At 40.6% G+C, this 14,869-nt stretch overlaps 1 protein-coding gene across 1 annotated transcript in view; it reads right to left on the minus strand.

The window, feature by feature from the left end:
• Nucleotides 1–4,732: 4,732 nt before the first annotated feature.
• The window catches only part of LOC118222203 (amine oxidase [flavin-containing]-like), a 39,671-nt gene continuing 29,534 nt past the window's right edge, over nucleotides 4,733–14,869 (minus strand). The window contains exons 7-15 of the mRNA XM_035407601.1: nucleotides 12,335–12,484; nucleotides 11,958–12,117; nucleotides 10,289–10,385; nucleotides 10,102–10,155; nucleotides 9,156–9,213; nucleotides 8,460–8,557; nucleotides 7,808–7,919; nucleotides 7,337–7,399; nucleotides 4,733–6,921 (exon numbers count right to left, since the gene is read on the minus strand). Of these exons, the coding sequence (XP_035263492.1) occupies nucleotides 6,766–6,921; nucleotides 7,337–7,399; nucleotides 7,808–7,919; nucleotides 8,460–8,557; nucleotides 9,156–9,213; nucleotides 10,102–10,155; nucleotides 10,289–10,385; nucleotides 11,958–12,117; nucleotides 12,335–12,484 (948 nt within the window). The 3' untranslated portion in view covers nucleotides 4,733–6,765. The remainder of the gene's footprint in view (nucleotides 6,922–7,336; nucleotides 7,400–7,807; nucleotides 7,920–8,459; nucleotides 8,558–9,155; nucleotides 9,214–10,101; nucleotides 10,156–10,288; nucleotides 10,386–11,957; nucleotides 12,118–12,334; nucleotides 12,485–14,869) is intronic.

Here is a 14,869-nt window from a genome sequence, read left to right on the forward strand (position 1 = left end):
GAGAATCAAAGCCTGCGCCCCAGGAGCTGTGTCGAAGCGCAGGTCAGATCAGACATCAGACTCAGACAGAGCGACGGAGGAGAGGGATCCTGCTGAGAGTGTGTGAGGGGCTTTGCGTCAGCCGGAAGTCCGAAAAGGGTTCTTCTTTTTCCAGTGTCAGCTCCGAGGAGAGGGTGCTTCACTAATCGATAAAGGCAAAAATGAAAAGGCAAAAGCATGGCATCTGTGTGTACGTTAGAAGTTTGCAGATACGGCTTCAGTGGCTGAGCAGGGGCCAAGCAGGGATGTAAACATTTGAGACCAACAGAAACCGGTAGCAGGGAGCTGTCCTATTTTCTAGTGTTAAGTCTTAGTGAGGACCCAAGTATATAAAAGTGGGAATACAAGTTTGTTTACATTGGTGTATGGAAATCCTTTGTCTAAAACACAGCAATGAAAACATCACCTCAAAATGGCTGACTGGTATCTTCATAGTTTAATTACAATCAATTGCTTTTATTATTTTATTGTACAGAATTACAGAACAGGACAATAACAAACAACCCTGCCCTTTTCTGCCCCCAGATGTCACTTGAAACACTGGAGTCAGAAACACCAGGTGAGCAGCAGTAAACAGGCCAACTCACTCATGTGCCTTCACCTTTCACTGGCCAATACCCAGCACAACTTAGTGATGTCCCCAGAACACTTAAGGATGTCATGCACTTAATGGACAGAGTATAAATGAGGTTAAAGCATTCAATGAACAACATTAAACCTTAATGAAAGCAATCGGGTGGTGTATCTAGCAGAGGGAGAACTCTGTAACCCAGGTTCTGGGTAGCTACAGGAAGTCCTGGCTTTGTTTTCACATTACAATCAGCAACCAATTCACAACCAAATAACCAAGTGCGGTGAGTTCCCTGTATAATCAACTGCTTAAACTTATGAAATACTGAGCAACAACAAAATCAGCAGGGTCTGAGGCTCTCCAGGACCAGGATTGCAGATTCCTGAGCTAAAGGAATTGCTGTTGCTTCAGTGATACACCAGGTGGTCTTGTATTGTATCCTAATCATGCCAGTGCTAACTGTGGCTGGCATAATTATCCCTTTGGTGCATAATTAGTGCATAATTGGCCTTTGCGTTAGCCAGGGACAGCGGGTTTAAAATAAGCAAGATGTTCCCGACTTTACTGCACAATAGCAACTCTATGGTTGATCAGGCTCTCGTGATCTGCTGCATCCAGCGTCATAGGTAGGATCCTCTATCCTCTATCCTCTGCAGTCCACAGGCTGCATAGCAGACAGTGGACTGCAGAGTTGAAAGTAGTGGTAGCAGACAACACTGCTTACTAATGATGAGCAGTCCAGCCCATGTTATCCAGAATTTACAGAGGTAAACATTACAGTTGAACAAGACTTCAACTTCGATAGGCCATGCAAAATTGTGCAATAATAAACAGTTCAAAAACAGTGGAAAGAACCTTTATGAAAATGGACCAACCAGCACCCTGTACTCTTCTTCTTTGGTCAATGGCCAGATTAGATGTAAGGGTTCAGTGTTAAATTCTGGTAGGTAGGGTGGATTTTACTGTGATAGAGTGCATGTGACTGCATTTTACAATGCATCGGATTCCCCCTGAACCCATATAAACTTTGTATTATTTGACTGTGTAGACATCCACCACTGCTGCCTGTCACTCACAGACATCTTTGACCAGCTTTACAAAACGGACCTTGGGAAAAAACAACAATTCAATTGGTTTGCATATAGATCCTTTCGACACCTTCCCACTTATTTATTCCCCTATTTATTTATTGATTGATTGATTTATTTATCTTCTTTTTATGATGTAGCAATATGCGCACCTCCATACATAGCCTCCATCAATGGGATTTTCATATATAACAGAAACAAAAAAAAAAAAACATGACCACGGTTTACTTGCTTTTTACTAAAATAAACATACTATAAAACAGTACAGTACAGTATATGTCAAAGAGCTTTATTTCTGAAGACTTTTTGTGAGGATAACACAACAGCACAACAACAGGACGACAGTGCTGAATTTTTAACATTTTTGGAAGTTCCCTTTTCATATATCAATATTCTCTTGATAGCATTACCTGATGCAAAATTTAAAACAAATCACTAATACAATATATGCTTCAGATATAAAAGTGCAAGGCATGTATGTGTTGCACTGAAGTATACAACATGGACAAATACTCTTGTTTCCACTGTTTCCTCTGCAATACCAATGACGTAATGGTGTGCGGCAGAAATGCCATTTGGCAGAATTAGACCAGACGCGCCATCTACTGGTGAGAAGATGACCCTGCATCCTAATGTCCACTCCTGACCAATGCAAAGCTAATCCTTGAAATCTCCTCAGAGGGCAGATCATCCTACTGAATTAAACTTTCAGAGATTAATTGAAGAAAATTCATGACTTGAAACTGGTTTCCAATGTCACATTTGCTAATTAAAAGTAAATTTCAAAGAGCCAACATTAATGTTTTTATATCAATACAATAAAATACATTTAAATACATATTCAAGTGTAGTGCTATTTTTGATAAAATACAGCATATCAGGTAAATACATTCAAAATGCTTTCATTAGCTTCATCCATGAAAATAAGACTTAAAATTTAGCTTGCCTCCCCAATGTAAAGCATCTTTGGAGGCCATTTTTACTTCATTCATTTTTCCATTTTCACAATTCAGCCTGACAGAGACACAGGGCACATCCCATTACTTTTCGCTCCTCACCTCCTTTCCTCCACTCTCCCACTACCACTCGTGTCCTACCCAGAAGTATGTGAAAGGGAAGGGAAGAAGACAAGTTCTGGGAAAGACAGAACGAGGAGGTGTTAAGAAAATTGGAGCAGCCTATCTGCTTCTCTGTCATCAAAGTTGATGTCAACCATTGATGAAATAGCCCTATCACAATCATTATATTTTGCCTAGCCCACAAATAGCCCCGTAGCCAATCAGAGATCTTACACGTGACCAGCCCATTTAAAGCTGAAAAATATCTTGTAAGTTTCAAGCAGGCTACAGCCCGTACAAACATGAACTTGGCATTGCGACTTGTGTCGAGACACTGTATTAATATGTAATCAGCAACATTAGCTCAAAATAAACATCTCACAAACATAACAATTTAGACTACTGCAATTCCAGAATTCCAATGTGTGTGATGCCTGAAGATAACCTTCAGCACTAATTTGCCTTGTATACTGTAGCTATACTGTAACAACCTATATTCTGTTGCCAGTTCACTGCATCACAAACAATAACAATATCTGAGTTATTGTTTGTCAATGTTCAGTGCTCACATTGAAAAATAATTATTTCCCACTATAACATCTGAAATCAAACTTGTTGCTAAAATGGTTAGTTGAGTAAATTAAATCATGCATATTCACACACAGAGAAAATGGTAGCTGCCATGCTTATTTGCTTAGAGTGATGTTTGTTTGAGCAATGTTCCTGAACAAGCAAATAAATAAACCTGTCTTAAATGGCTAAATGTGCCTGGTTGATATGAGTCACAAAACAAACTGATATTTTGTTATCCATTGCAGGCAATCTACCCTGCTATGTGGAATAATAACCTACTGAACCACAATCAAATTTGGCTAAATATCTAGCACAGCTGGGAGAATTAAAGTTCTCAGCCCTCTCCGCTTTCTGAAGTTCAGACGTCAAATTTTGTGGGATGGTCTTTCAATCTCTGTGGGCATGAGCACAAAAAATGTGAAAAGACTGCTGGGGTAACATGCATCAATGTAATCTTTTGTTTTTTTCCTTAATATCAGCAACCAATTCAGACTCAAGAAACCAGGTGACCAGAGTTATCTGTAGAATCAACTGCTTTAACTGATCGATTGCAGTGCTACTCAAGTTCTGAGTATCGACGAAAGCCAGCAGACTCGAAGGCATGCATTTCATAGAATTTAAACTTCCATTTATGTTTGTTTTCCTTCCTGACTCTCCCCATATCAGATCAACTAATCATAAATGTCTCAATTAGAAACTACCTTGTATGAATAGTCACTTGACTGTGACATTGGATTGCCTATGGGGTCCCCAAGAGGATAACCATTGAAAAACAAATTTAAATCCCTGCAGATCACATGATGGAGACAAACTGGTGGCCCTTCTCAGGAGTTATCACTTTCCAGTTACAAGAGAACACGACACCTAAAATGGATAGGATTGGAATGGTAGATCACACCATGTGAGCAGTGCATTACAATTGCTCGTGAATGGTCGATTTAAGGTGCAGTTTGTATAAAAAATTACGGGTAGTGGATGGAGTGTGTCTGGCCTGGCCTATTCATATTTGTCCTTCATTGGTTCACTTCAGCACATTTGATTCATTTGGTGCAAACCCTTTCTTACAGTTGAGGCCAAATGTTTACATACACCTTGGCTAAAGACATTCAAACTCAATTTTCCACAAATCCACACATTCCATGTTACCATACATTTCCTGTGTTAAGTCAATTAGGGTATCTACTTTATTTCCATAAGAGGTCATTTCAAAATAATAGCTAAGAGATTTATTTCAGCTTTTATGTAATATTATCAGTGGGTCAAAAGTTTACATACACTTTGTTGGTATTTGGTGGCATTACCTTTTAATTGCTTAACTTGAATCAAATGCTTGGGGTATGTGGTGGAAATTACCTTAATTTTCCCCGGTCGGTGAGAAGAGTCCAACAGAGTTACACACAATATTCAGTTCAGATACCTTTATTCGGCCGAATAGGAGAATCCACACAGCGCCACAACACGTCTGTATGAACACTCTCTGAACAGGTGAAAAGTCCTTCATTTTATACAGTTGAAAGTGGGTGAAAGGCGGGTTCTGGAATTTTCCCAAACCCTGTCTGTCTCAAACTGCACGTAGTGCAGGTTTGCAGCTCGTCTCTGATTGGTTAAAACACATCGGGTTTCTGAGATACGGACTTGTTTGTAGGACTTCTTCAAGGCTAACATGTCACAGTAACTAAACACAATGATACAGTACAGAGACAGGTTTATGTGGAAAACAGAAACACGCGCGGGAGGGGCTATGCACTCCCAATACTTCTCAGTTAGATAGAAAAGCAATTTAAATGATTTCTTAAGATTATATAAAAGCAAGTAAATATATGTGAAAAGTAATTTTTCATTTTTCCCTTACAGGTAGCCTTCCACAAGCTTCTCACAATACTTTGGCGGAATTTTTGCCCATTCCTCCTGACAGAACTGGTGTAACTCAGTCAGGTTTGTGGGCCTCCTTACTCGGACACGATATTTCAGTTCAGTCCACACACTTTCTATGGGATTCAGGTCAGGGCTTTGTGATGGCCACTCCAATGCTTTCACTTTTTGTCTTTACGCCATTTTGTTACAACATTGGAGGTATGCTTAGGATGCTGGAAGACCCAGTTGCAACCAAGTTTTAACTTTATAACTGATGTGTAGAGGTGTTACTTCAGTAATTCTAGATAATCCCCCTTCCTCATGATGCCATCTATTTTCTAAAGTGCACCAGTCCCTTTTACAATTAAACACGCCCACAACATGACGCTGCCACACCCATGCTTCACAGTTGGGATGGTGTTCTTCGGATTAAAAGCCTCACCCTTTTTCCTCCATACATAGCTCTGGTCATTATGGCCAAACAGTTAAATTTTTGTTTCATCAGACCAGAGAACACTCTTCCAAATGGCTATGTCTTCATCCTGGTGATCACCTGCAAACTTCATTCTAGCTTTTTTTAATGCCGGTCTTGGAATAGGGGCTTCTTCCTTGCCCGACAGCCTTTTGGTGGATGTAGATACTTTGGTACCTGATGCCTCCAACCCAACTCCTTCACCAGTTCCTTTGTTTCTGTCTTGGGGTTCATTTGAACCTTTTGGACCAAAGTTTGTTCAGCCCTGGGAGTTCATTTGTGCCTCCTTCCTGAACGATGCAGTGTCTATGTGGTCCCAAGTTTGTTATATGTGCATACAATTGTTTGTACAGATGCTCATGGTACCTTCAGTTGTTTAGAAATTGTTCATAAGGAGGAACTGAACTTCTGGAGGTCCACAATTCTTTTCTTAGGTCTTGGCTGAGTTGCATGGATTTTTCCATGGCATCAAAGGCAAAAAGGCACTGGCTCTAAAGGTAGGCCCTTAAATACAGCCATAGGTGCCAACTCCCAATTAACTCCTAATTATGACAATTGGCCAATTGGAAGCTTATAAAAATTCATTACATCCATTTCTGGAATCTTCCAGACCGTTTAAAGAGACAGTCAATTTGGTGTATGTAAACGTTTGGCCCACTGGAATTCTGATATAGTGAATTAAAGCTGAAATAAATCTGTCTCTAATTGATTGTTTTAAAATTACCTCTGATGTGAACAAAGTAGATGCCCTAAGTGAAAAACTGAGTTTGAATATCTTTAGCCTAGGTGTATGTAAACTTTTGGCCTCAACTGTACTTATGCTACTGTTAACAACCCTAGTAGCACAAGTAAGCAGGTTTGTTATTTCTGAACTACAAGCTGACACAAAGTTTCCTTTTCTGAGTAACTTTTGCAATGATTACAGTATCCTAAGTGTGACTTAAGATTGTGGAGCTGAGAATGTGATAATTTTATTTTGGCTATTATGATTATGCAGGACCTTGGTCTTAGTCTGACCCCTTCCCAGCCAGCCTTATAACCTGGATTAGGAGATTGTAAGGGGAGGGCAGAGCAGTACTGGTGGAGGTCTGGGGTAGATGGGTGCAGCTTTTAGATCTGGTGAAGGAGGCCTTTTTTGTGGGCCATGAAGCCGAGCACTGTGGCCACGGATAGGAAGGAGGACAGACCCATGAGCTTCAGGAACCCTGGGACGGAAGGCAGATTCCTCTCCCAAAATGTGGTGACAAAGGGTCGTGCTGGGACATCCTGGAAATGGCATACAGCAAGCAGTTACTTCCCAGAGTAATGAATACACAGCAGCTTCCATTTATACATGTAAGTCTATGCTGTATACACACACGACTACATGCTTTCTTAACTGCAACTGTGTGCTTTCTTGCTATTTCCATGGGCGCTAGCAGAGATACCCTTGCTATTTCCATGGGTGCTAGCAGAGATACTCTTGCTATTGGCTGATTACAGTCTGCACCAGTTATCTTTCCTAGCTGAGAAACAAATAACGCAAGGCATCCCAACTGTTACTATATATAAAGTATCTGCTTTAAAACACAAGATGTTGAGGTCTGACAATCATTAGCCATTTTTACATCATGAGTGCCATCTTAGCAGTTTAACCACAGAGATCAGGGTGCCATTCAGTGACAAACACTCATATACACACCAGCGACTCAGGCTCTGTCTGCCACACTTCAGCCTGACTGATCCGGCCCATTGTGCAGAGAATCTGAAAGGCCCAAAGCAAGCGAGTGTTTCATTGAACAATCTGTCATATATGTTTACAGCATGCAGCTTTGATTTCTGTTGTTCAGTGGAGATTAAATCTGTACAATCTGTGTAAATTTACTCTACACAAGATTCTCTATGCGCTCTAAAAGACCATGTAGGACTGTTATGATTGGCTGCTGAGAGTGTGCCAAGGCAGTCAATCAGTGTGTTGTGACATGACCTCTCACCTCTCCAGCAGCCTGCAGCTTTCATCTCATTGGTGCAGTGGAGACCAAATAGGAACAAAGTATTTACTATCTGAAAGGTTTCTCATTTGCTGTACATGACAATGAAAGGACTGTTTTGTTTGGCTGTTGCTAGTGTGCCTATATTCAACCAATCAGTGTGTTGCAATGTGACCTCTCACCTCTCGGGCAGCCCTTTCGCCTGCCTGCACTGCCCCTTCCATGTACCCGCTCCACTCAGTGGCTGTCTCAGTACCCGCAAAGTACAGTTTACCCAATGGCTCCCGCAGAACCCTGAGGTCAGAGGTCAAAGGGCGTAGAGTGCGGAGGGGTTGTCACTCAGGGTAGGAGATAGCAGGTTGGTAGCATCATCAGGCATCATTTATACCAGAACTGGGTCAACAATTATTTTCCATACAGAATAAACAATACACCCTTGTTAGTTAAAACAACTATGTCATCTGTTCATTATTAGGTTGCGCTAGACATGACAAAAACTGTGTTTAGCACAAAACAAGCAGTCAAGGGACAAACAACAATGGCTATTAGACACCAGCAAAATTCCAGATGACTCTCTTAAGAGACCTATCGAAATAAATACTCATGGCTTGTTTAAAAGTTCTTATCAGCAGCTAAAGTGTTATTAAAATAAGGCATCTGACCCAGGTCTGACCTGTACTGTAGAATTTCAATTTAAATTGTTGAACAGCATATGCAACTATGGCCATAGTCATGCAAACCAATAACCAACTAAAAGCTACATAATGAAGACAACTATACAATGAATGTGCCTCACAGCATGTAGCACTCATTAATAAAGCAGGTTGAACTCACTTGCCATACTGTGTAAGGATGCCAGGGGGGTAGTATGCTGTGTAGCAGCCCCCAGAATACTGTTCTTCACACCAGTTCTTCTCCTCATAATGCACTGGCTGCGTGGAGGGAGGGAGCGAGGGAGAGTGAGTGAGAGAGAGAGAGAGAGAGAGAGAGAGAGAGAGAGAGAACGAAAGCAGTCATGAAGAGTTTACAATTTACTTTTAAATGGTAATCACTCTCAAAAGGAATATGTATTTAATTGTATCACTAATCAACACTGCTGACAGTCTTTCTACAAACTTCTGATGATAAATATAAAATACATTGATGTATTTATTGATTGATTGACTGGTTGATTTACTGATTGGCTTACTGGATTTATTATTTTCTCAAAATATGAACTAATAGAGGTACAAGGTCACCAGGTCTACATAATGTGTATGTGTGTGTGTGTCATACAAGAAGATCAGAAATACCCTTTTTGTCTTATTATGTGTTTATTTCAAATTAGCACAAAAATGTAAATTCTGTCTAAGAATAAGTTAATTTGTTACACAGTTGGGTGGAATCCTATCAATCGCTTGATTGAGTGGCTATGCAACGGTTCTAAAAAAAGCTGGTCCCACAGTGAGCTCTAATAATATACTATGCTAATGCTACAGTATAAGCCTGACTGCTAACATTGACGGCAGCGATAAGACCCTCAGCACTTACGTGCAAGGCCTCCTCTGTCTCCAGGACCCGGGCATAGATCTCACAGATCTTCCTTTTCCTGAGGGAACAGAGACATTTTGGATAAGGCTACAGTTTTTATTACCCAGAAATCCACACTTCTGATTCTCTTTTGATTCTCCTAACAAGCTCGCTCCAGTGAACTGCACGTTGCAAAACACCACCAGCATGTTAGCAGAGCAGATGCAATTTGTTCATGGAGTGCAGAGTGGATGAGAATGATGTAAGAGCGGCACTCTTCTCACTCTTGCCTCTTGCTCAGTGCCACTTTAGTACCACAGGCAGAGCACATGCTCTGCCAGTCTAACATGCAGTTACACTACCACTGTGCTGAACAGACCAGTTAGCCTACTTTAAACTGAGATTTAGCCTTCTGGGTTTTTTTTAAGTATTTCAATTTTAGTGTACATTTTCAATTGGCCCACGGCAAGTCTTTGTGTGCAGTGAAGGATCTTTTACATATTTACAGATATTTTTGATGATCTCCTGGCTTTACAGTGGCTAGTATGGGGTATCTGCCATGTGTAGTCAAAAGCAACTTGTGCAGCAAGAGTTATGCCTCAGAGGTTGTATATTACTCAATTATTTAAAAAAAATGTTAAAATCTTATTTTTGGTTGTAACTATTTCATTTGGCGCAACCTGATGATGAAAGAACTACTGGGACAATATAAAAACCAGCATTTAGGGGGATAATAATAATAATACAGGTTGCCAGTGGAGAGGGAGGTGAACAACAAAGCGGAAATATTGTTACCACTAGCAAACATTAAACCTCAATTCAGGGCTCTAATCCTTTTGCAATTACTCACCTGTGTGCTCCACTCCAGTAGTGTCTCACACACTTCCAGAGAAATCCATGCCTCAGATGCACTCCTTTGTTATAATCTTACAACCTCCACCAGTATTCCTATTGGAAATTAACTCACCTTTCATCCTTAGTCAGTGACGTTAGCCTCCTGGCTTTTCTGGAGAGGATGAAACTACAAAATGGGAACAGGTATTTTCAGTTCACTCAGGCCGTGATGTCACATGACTATCGTGATGTCAATATGATGTCATATTTGCAGCATGTGCTTAATGTTCCACCCCCCTCAACTGGACTGCATTATTTACCCCATGATTGCAGGAAAGGTTCCATCAGGTTTCGTGTCATCCAAGGTCAGGCCAATGGGAGACTCTTCCTCTTCAATCACCATGCTTCCACAGTAACCTGAGAGAACTCGCCTCAATAATTATCAAAAAATTGTTGACTTTTCAAAAGAAAATGGCCATCACATATCCATCAATTGTTGTGGGTGTGTAGCTCAGCTGTAACTCATGACCCATATGAAATTTGGTATACAAGTAAAGGATGTGATTGTGAGGAATCAAGATTTGACACCTCTCTGCCAATAGGTGGTGCTGTAAGAACCAAATAAGTTAAAATGGCTCCAACTCTAAAATTTATATGTTATATCTCTGTGACAGACCCCACCACATCCAACATCCAACATGTCTTAAAAAAAATGGATCACCACACTGAGACAATAACCTGACAAAACTACACATCAAACAACCACCTTAATTATACCAACAGCATTCTGAGAATACATACATCAAACTGGAGAAAGTATGCCATGTAATGGTGAAAAAGTACTGAATGGATTCAGGTTGAAGGAAGAACCTGATATGGGTCAAAAAAGCTGCACCCTTTCATTTCTGGGGTACAGGTCTAGCTAAAGAAATGGTGTTTCTTGAATAATGTCTTTTGACCACAACAGTTGGCAAGATTTTTCAGCAATTTCAACGAAAATTGTAAAAATTGTCTAAATGTAAATCAAAAGAACACAGAAACTGCATTCATAAAAGGTCTCAATTTCACAAAAGATGGGGCTAAATATTAAAGAGGAATTGTCCATGCTTGCCCCTCTTGAGAGAAACAGCCATTTTGTCTCTAATTAACCTGCACACCTGTGGTGATGTTTAAGAGTCAGGGCACGTAAGGTTTCAATCACCATATAACACCACTTCTTTGATGGAGACAACAGGGTGAAATGTAAAATAAATTGAGAACGGGTCTTTTATGAATGTCATTTGAAGTACAATGTTGTAAATTAATGTTAAGTTGCAGTGTGCTTTGGTTGTGGTGCAGAGACTCACTTCCTGTTTCATTTAGATTCAAACATTTAGCAGATGCTCATTTATAGAACACCTTCCTTTTTTACATTCAGTATGCACACAGCTGGATATTGATAGAAGCAATTTAGGTTAAATACCATGTTTCAAGTATACAATGGCAGTGCTCCTCCGAGGAACAGAACCTGTAATCTAAGAGGGACTAACTCACTGTATATATAACCAAGGGACTTTCAAATCAGTCCTGGAGCACTGCACAACCTACTGTTCAACCAACCTGATGTAACCATTTTCAGTAATAAAATGTATGTTTTGCATTTTATAACGGCAACCACAATTGACCCAAACTGATCTGCAATATCAGATTTGTATTCAGTGTGCACAGCTGTGGGTGAGAACACTCCAAAAAAATTTATGACTTCAAAGGAGTAATGAAACTTCACTAAGAAAGTGACAAGTTATCCAGTACAGGTAAATTAAACAATAAAATGGGCCATATTGACCTGCAACACAATTAAGAGTCAAGGGAAAAAAATGTGAAAGATCTGAAGCTCCTGTTTTCAATGTAGGTTGATGAAAAGATTTGCTGTAATAAAAACAGCATATAGGGGCCCCAGAACCTTTTCCAAAAAACCTACTCTAACCCTTATAATTCACTAGCCACTACCTTTTTTCCTCCAGAAGTTCTCCTTGTAGTAGACCATGCACTTGATGACGGAGCCAACAGGAACACGGTGGATCAGCTGGTTTCTCATTGGGGGTAGTGGGGGGTTAAAATGCATCTTTAGATTCAGCGACGGTGCTGTGGCGATGATGACGTATTTGGCCTGAAATTCAACAGAAGGAGGGACTTAATTAGGTCATCCAAAACAAATATCCATCCCCATAATGCATTGGGCCATCCGATCTATGTGTGAAAAAAGCTGGTGTTCTTATATTTTCTGCTGTATTGCGGTATGTCTCTTGATTAGACAGCTTGATTGGTAATAACAGTACAGCAAGGGAGCGAGGTGGGGAAGGAGAGTCAAAGGGAGGGAATCTCACCAGATACGTCTCTTGGTTGAGCGTCTTGACCACCACACTGTTTCCACTCTGGTCGATGCTGTAGACCGCTCTCTCCAGCTTCACCCTGTCTCCAAGCCTCCTGGCCATGTGCTCACTGATCTGCCCCGAGCCACCCTTAAACTTCCGCTCCTGCCGAGAACACAAAGACAGCTATCTTCAGCAGGAAGAGGGTGAGGGTAGCATCCAATTGCCCAAACCACCAATCACTGCTCAGAGTTTGCACCCTACCCAATGCATAACTTAAAAGTCAGCATTTAAGGGCTGCTGGTTGGCTCATTCAGCTGGTCCATTGCACAAAGCACTCACCAGCGACCCCCACTAGTCATTTGGACACCCACAGTCTGCTTGCTCAAGCTCCTGTGAAGTGTCTTCCCATGACACATCTGTCTGAGTGCAATATGTGGACTGCAGTGTGAACACAAGCAGCATCCATTTCAGAGGAGAGTACATGCTGTCCTTAACTGATAGCAGAAGTGGCAACAATGAGCACAGCACAATTAGGCAAAGGAAGAAATCCTGAAACTATTGATTACTTAAATGATGAAACACATAAAATACCAGAAGATGCTGCAGCCCTTCAGGAGATCCCTGCTCTACTCCCACAGAATGAGCCTACTGGCTCTTTAGGTCATGGTCAGAGGGCAAAGGACATGACCAGAATCCTGGGCTTTGCTTAACATTAGGACCGTCCACTTCCTGCAAGGTGCAATTTAGTCGCAAACCTACAGATGTCTCTGCTGGCACATAATACATTTTTAATATAATGACAAGTAGTTCAGGGCACCTTAATCCACAGCACAGTACTAGTCTAGATCGCATGTACATCACATAGCCTCCGTATAATGACAACATGTGCATTTTCCTCCACACTGATTGGCCATGTCCTGCTTGACTGTAGAAATATCAGCTTGAGTTAGTGACTATGCTTTGGGAATGCTCCAGCATTTTGGCACATGGAGAGGGAGTTCGATACTATTAGTATCATTGTGTATATTGGTATGTTATCGAAACAGAACCCTATATGAATGCTTGGTAGCACTTATCTAAGAAGCCAAGTAGACAGAAACTTGCAAAATTCAAAGTTCAGTTCAAAGTTCAAAAAAGTCCAAAGTTCAGTGGAAAATTTTCAACCATTGTTGAAGCAATTCCTCCACGCTAGGGAAAAAACCTCATGCAAATATGCTTGTTTTTGTTATTTTAATTAGAATTAAGATCAAAACCAAATGGCACACACATGCAGTTAAACCAATACCACAAAACCATTAATTTCTACAACTGAACTATTGAACTTCCTATGGATCATGAAAATGTGTGGAAACATTAACTGTAGCATTCCATAATTGTGATTATACAGGTTGAAACATGCTTTTAGAAAGCTGCAAAGGTTGTTGCAAAGACATATATGGCATCCACAGACCAGTTGTGTTCATTGTACTATTAGGCAAAAGCACAGCAAGACAGTTTTCTGTGAGGCTTGCTTCTAAACAACTGCTTGAGATTATCCAAACTATCATTATCATCTCCATCTGGGGTGAGAGGCAGGGGGATGGTGACTACAGGAAATTACTTTGAACCCCATAACAAAGTCCACTAATTACCCAGAATCCCTCTTTCTCTGTTTCCATGGCAGCTGGTCACCCAGGATTCCGAACTATATACTGATCTCAGAAAGACTACTGGGGAAAGTTTGATTACCCAAATTAGAGAGGGTGGATTGGAGTGATTTGCACTGGCAGCTCAGACCCCCGACTTGGCTTCTCTTAGCTGTTCCAGCTCCGAGGGCCATTGCACCATAGAATCTAAATACTGACAGATACTCTGCTCTACATTAACTTTGCTTCCTGGTCTTTTTAAGGTTTTACTTCATATATGCTTCATATATTGTCTTGCTTCATACATGATTGTATTACAGATATTTATGAAAGGTGCTGGTGTTATGACCCTCCCTATAGACCCCCAAAATGTGGCCATCTCCTAGCTAAGGAAAAAGGCTAAATTGGGAAATAGTTTCCCAAACTTGGAAACAGGTGGACTCATATGTAGATGAAGATAGTTATTTGACACATAGTAGCCCAGTCTTCAGGTCATTCAAGAGCCAAGTGGTTTTCTGTTTTCTTCCAACGTATTAGTTCATTGGGTTTTATTTAAAAGGACAAATGTGAAAATGTTAAGCAAAACAAAATGTGCAGTTCCCGGCACATCAAACAGGGGTTAAAGCAAAAAAAGAGCAATAACAAAACAAAAAAACTGAGATTAGACAACAAAGTATTAGATTGTCTTTTCTGACAAACCAGTTACTAGAACCTCCTGTAGTTCAGAAGCAGAAAGGATGGAAAGAAGACAGGAGCTGAATGTCTGAGTCTAAAGAACCTGAGGTAGAACAGAACCACCTTTCTCACTCTCACACCCAGTATCTGCCTCCTGCTACTCCTGTTGACTGTATACCACATACACAAATATTATGTACAATGAGTGACATATCAATTATCATTTGTTGAACAAGTGCTATTTGTG

The sequence above is a fragment of the Anguilla anguilla genome, chromosome 3, assembly GCF_013347855.1.
Source record: "Anguilla anguilla isolate fAngAng1 chromosome 3, fAngAng1.pri, whole genome shotgun sequence".
NCBI classification, from domain to species: Eukaryota; Metazoa; Chordata; class Actinopteri; order Anguilliformes; family Anguillidae; genus Anguilla; species Anguilla anguilla.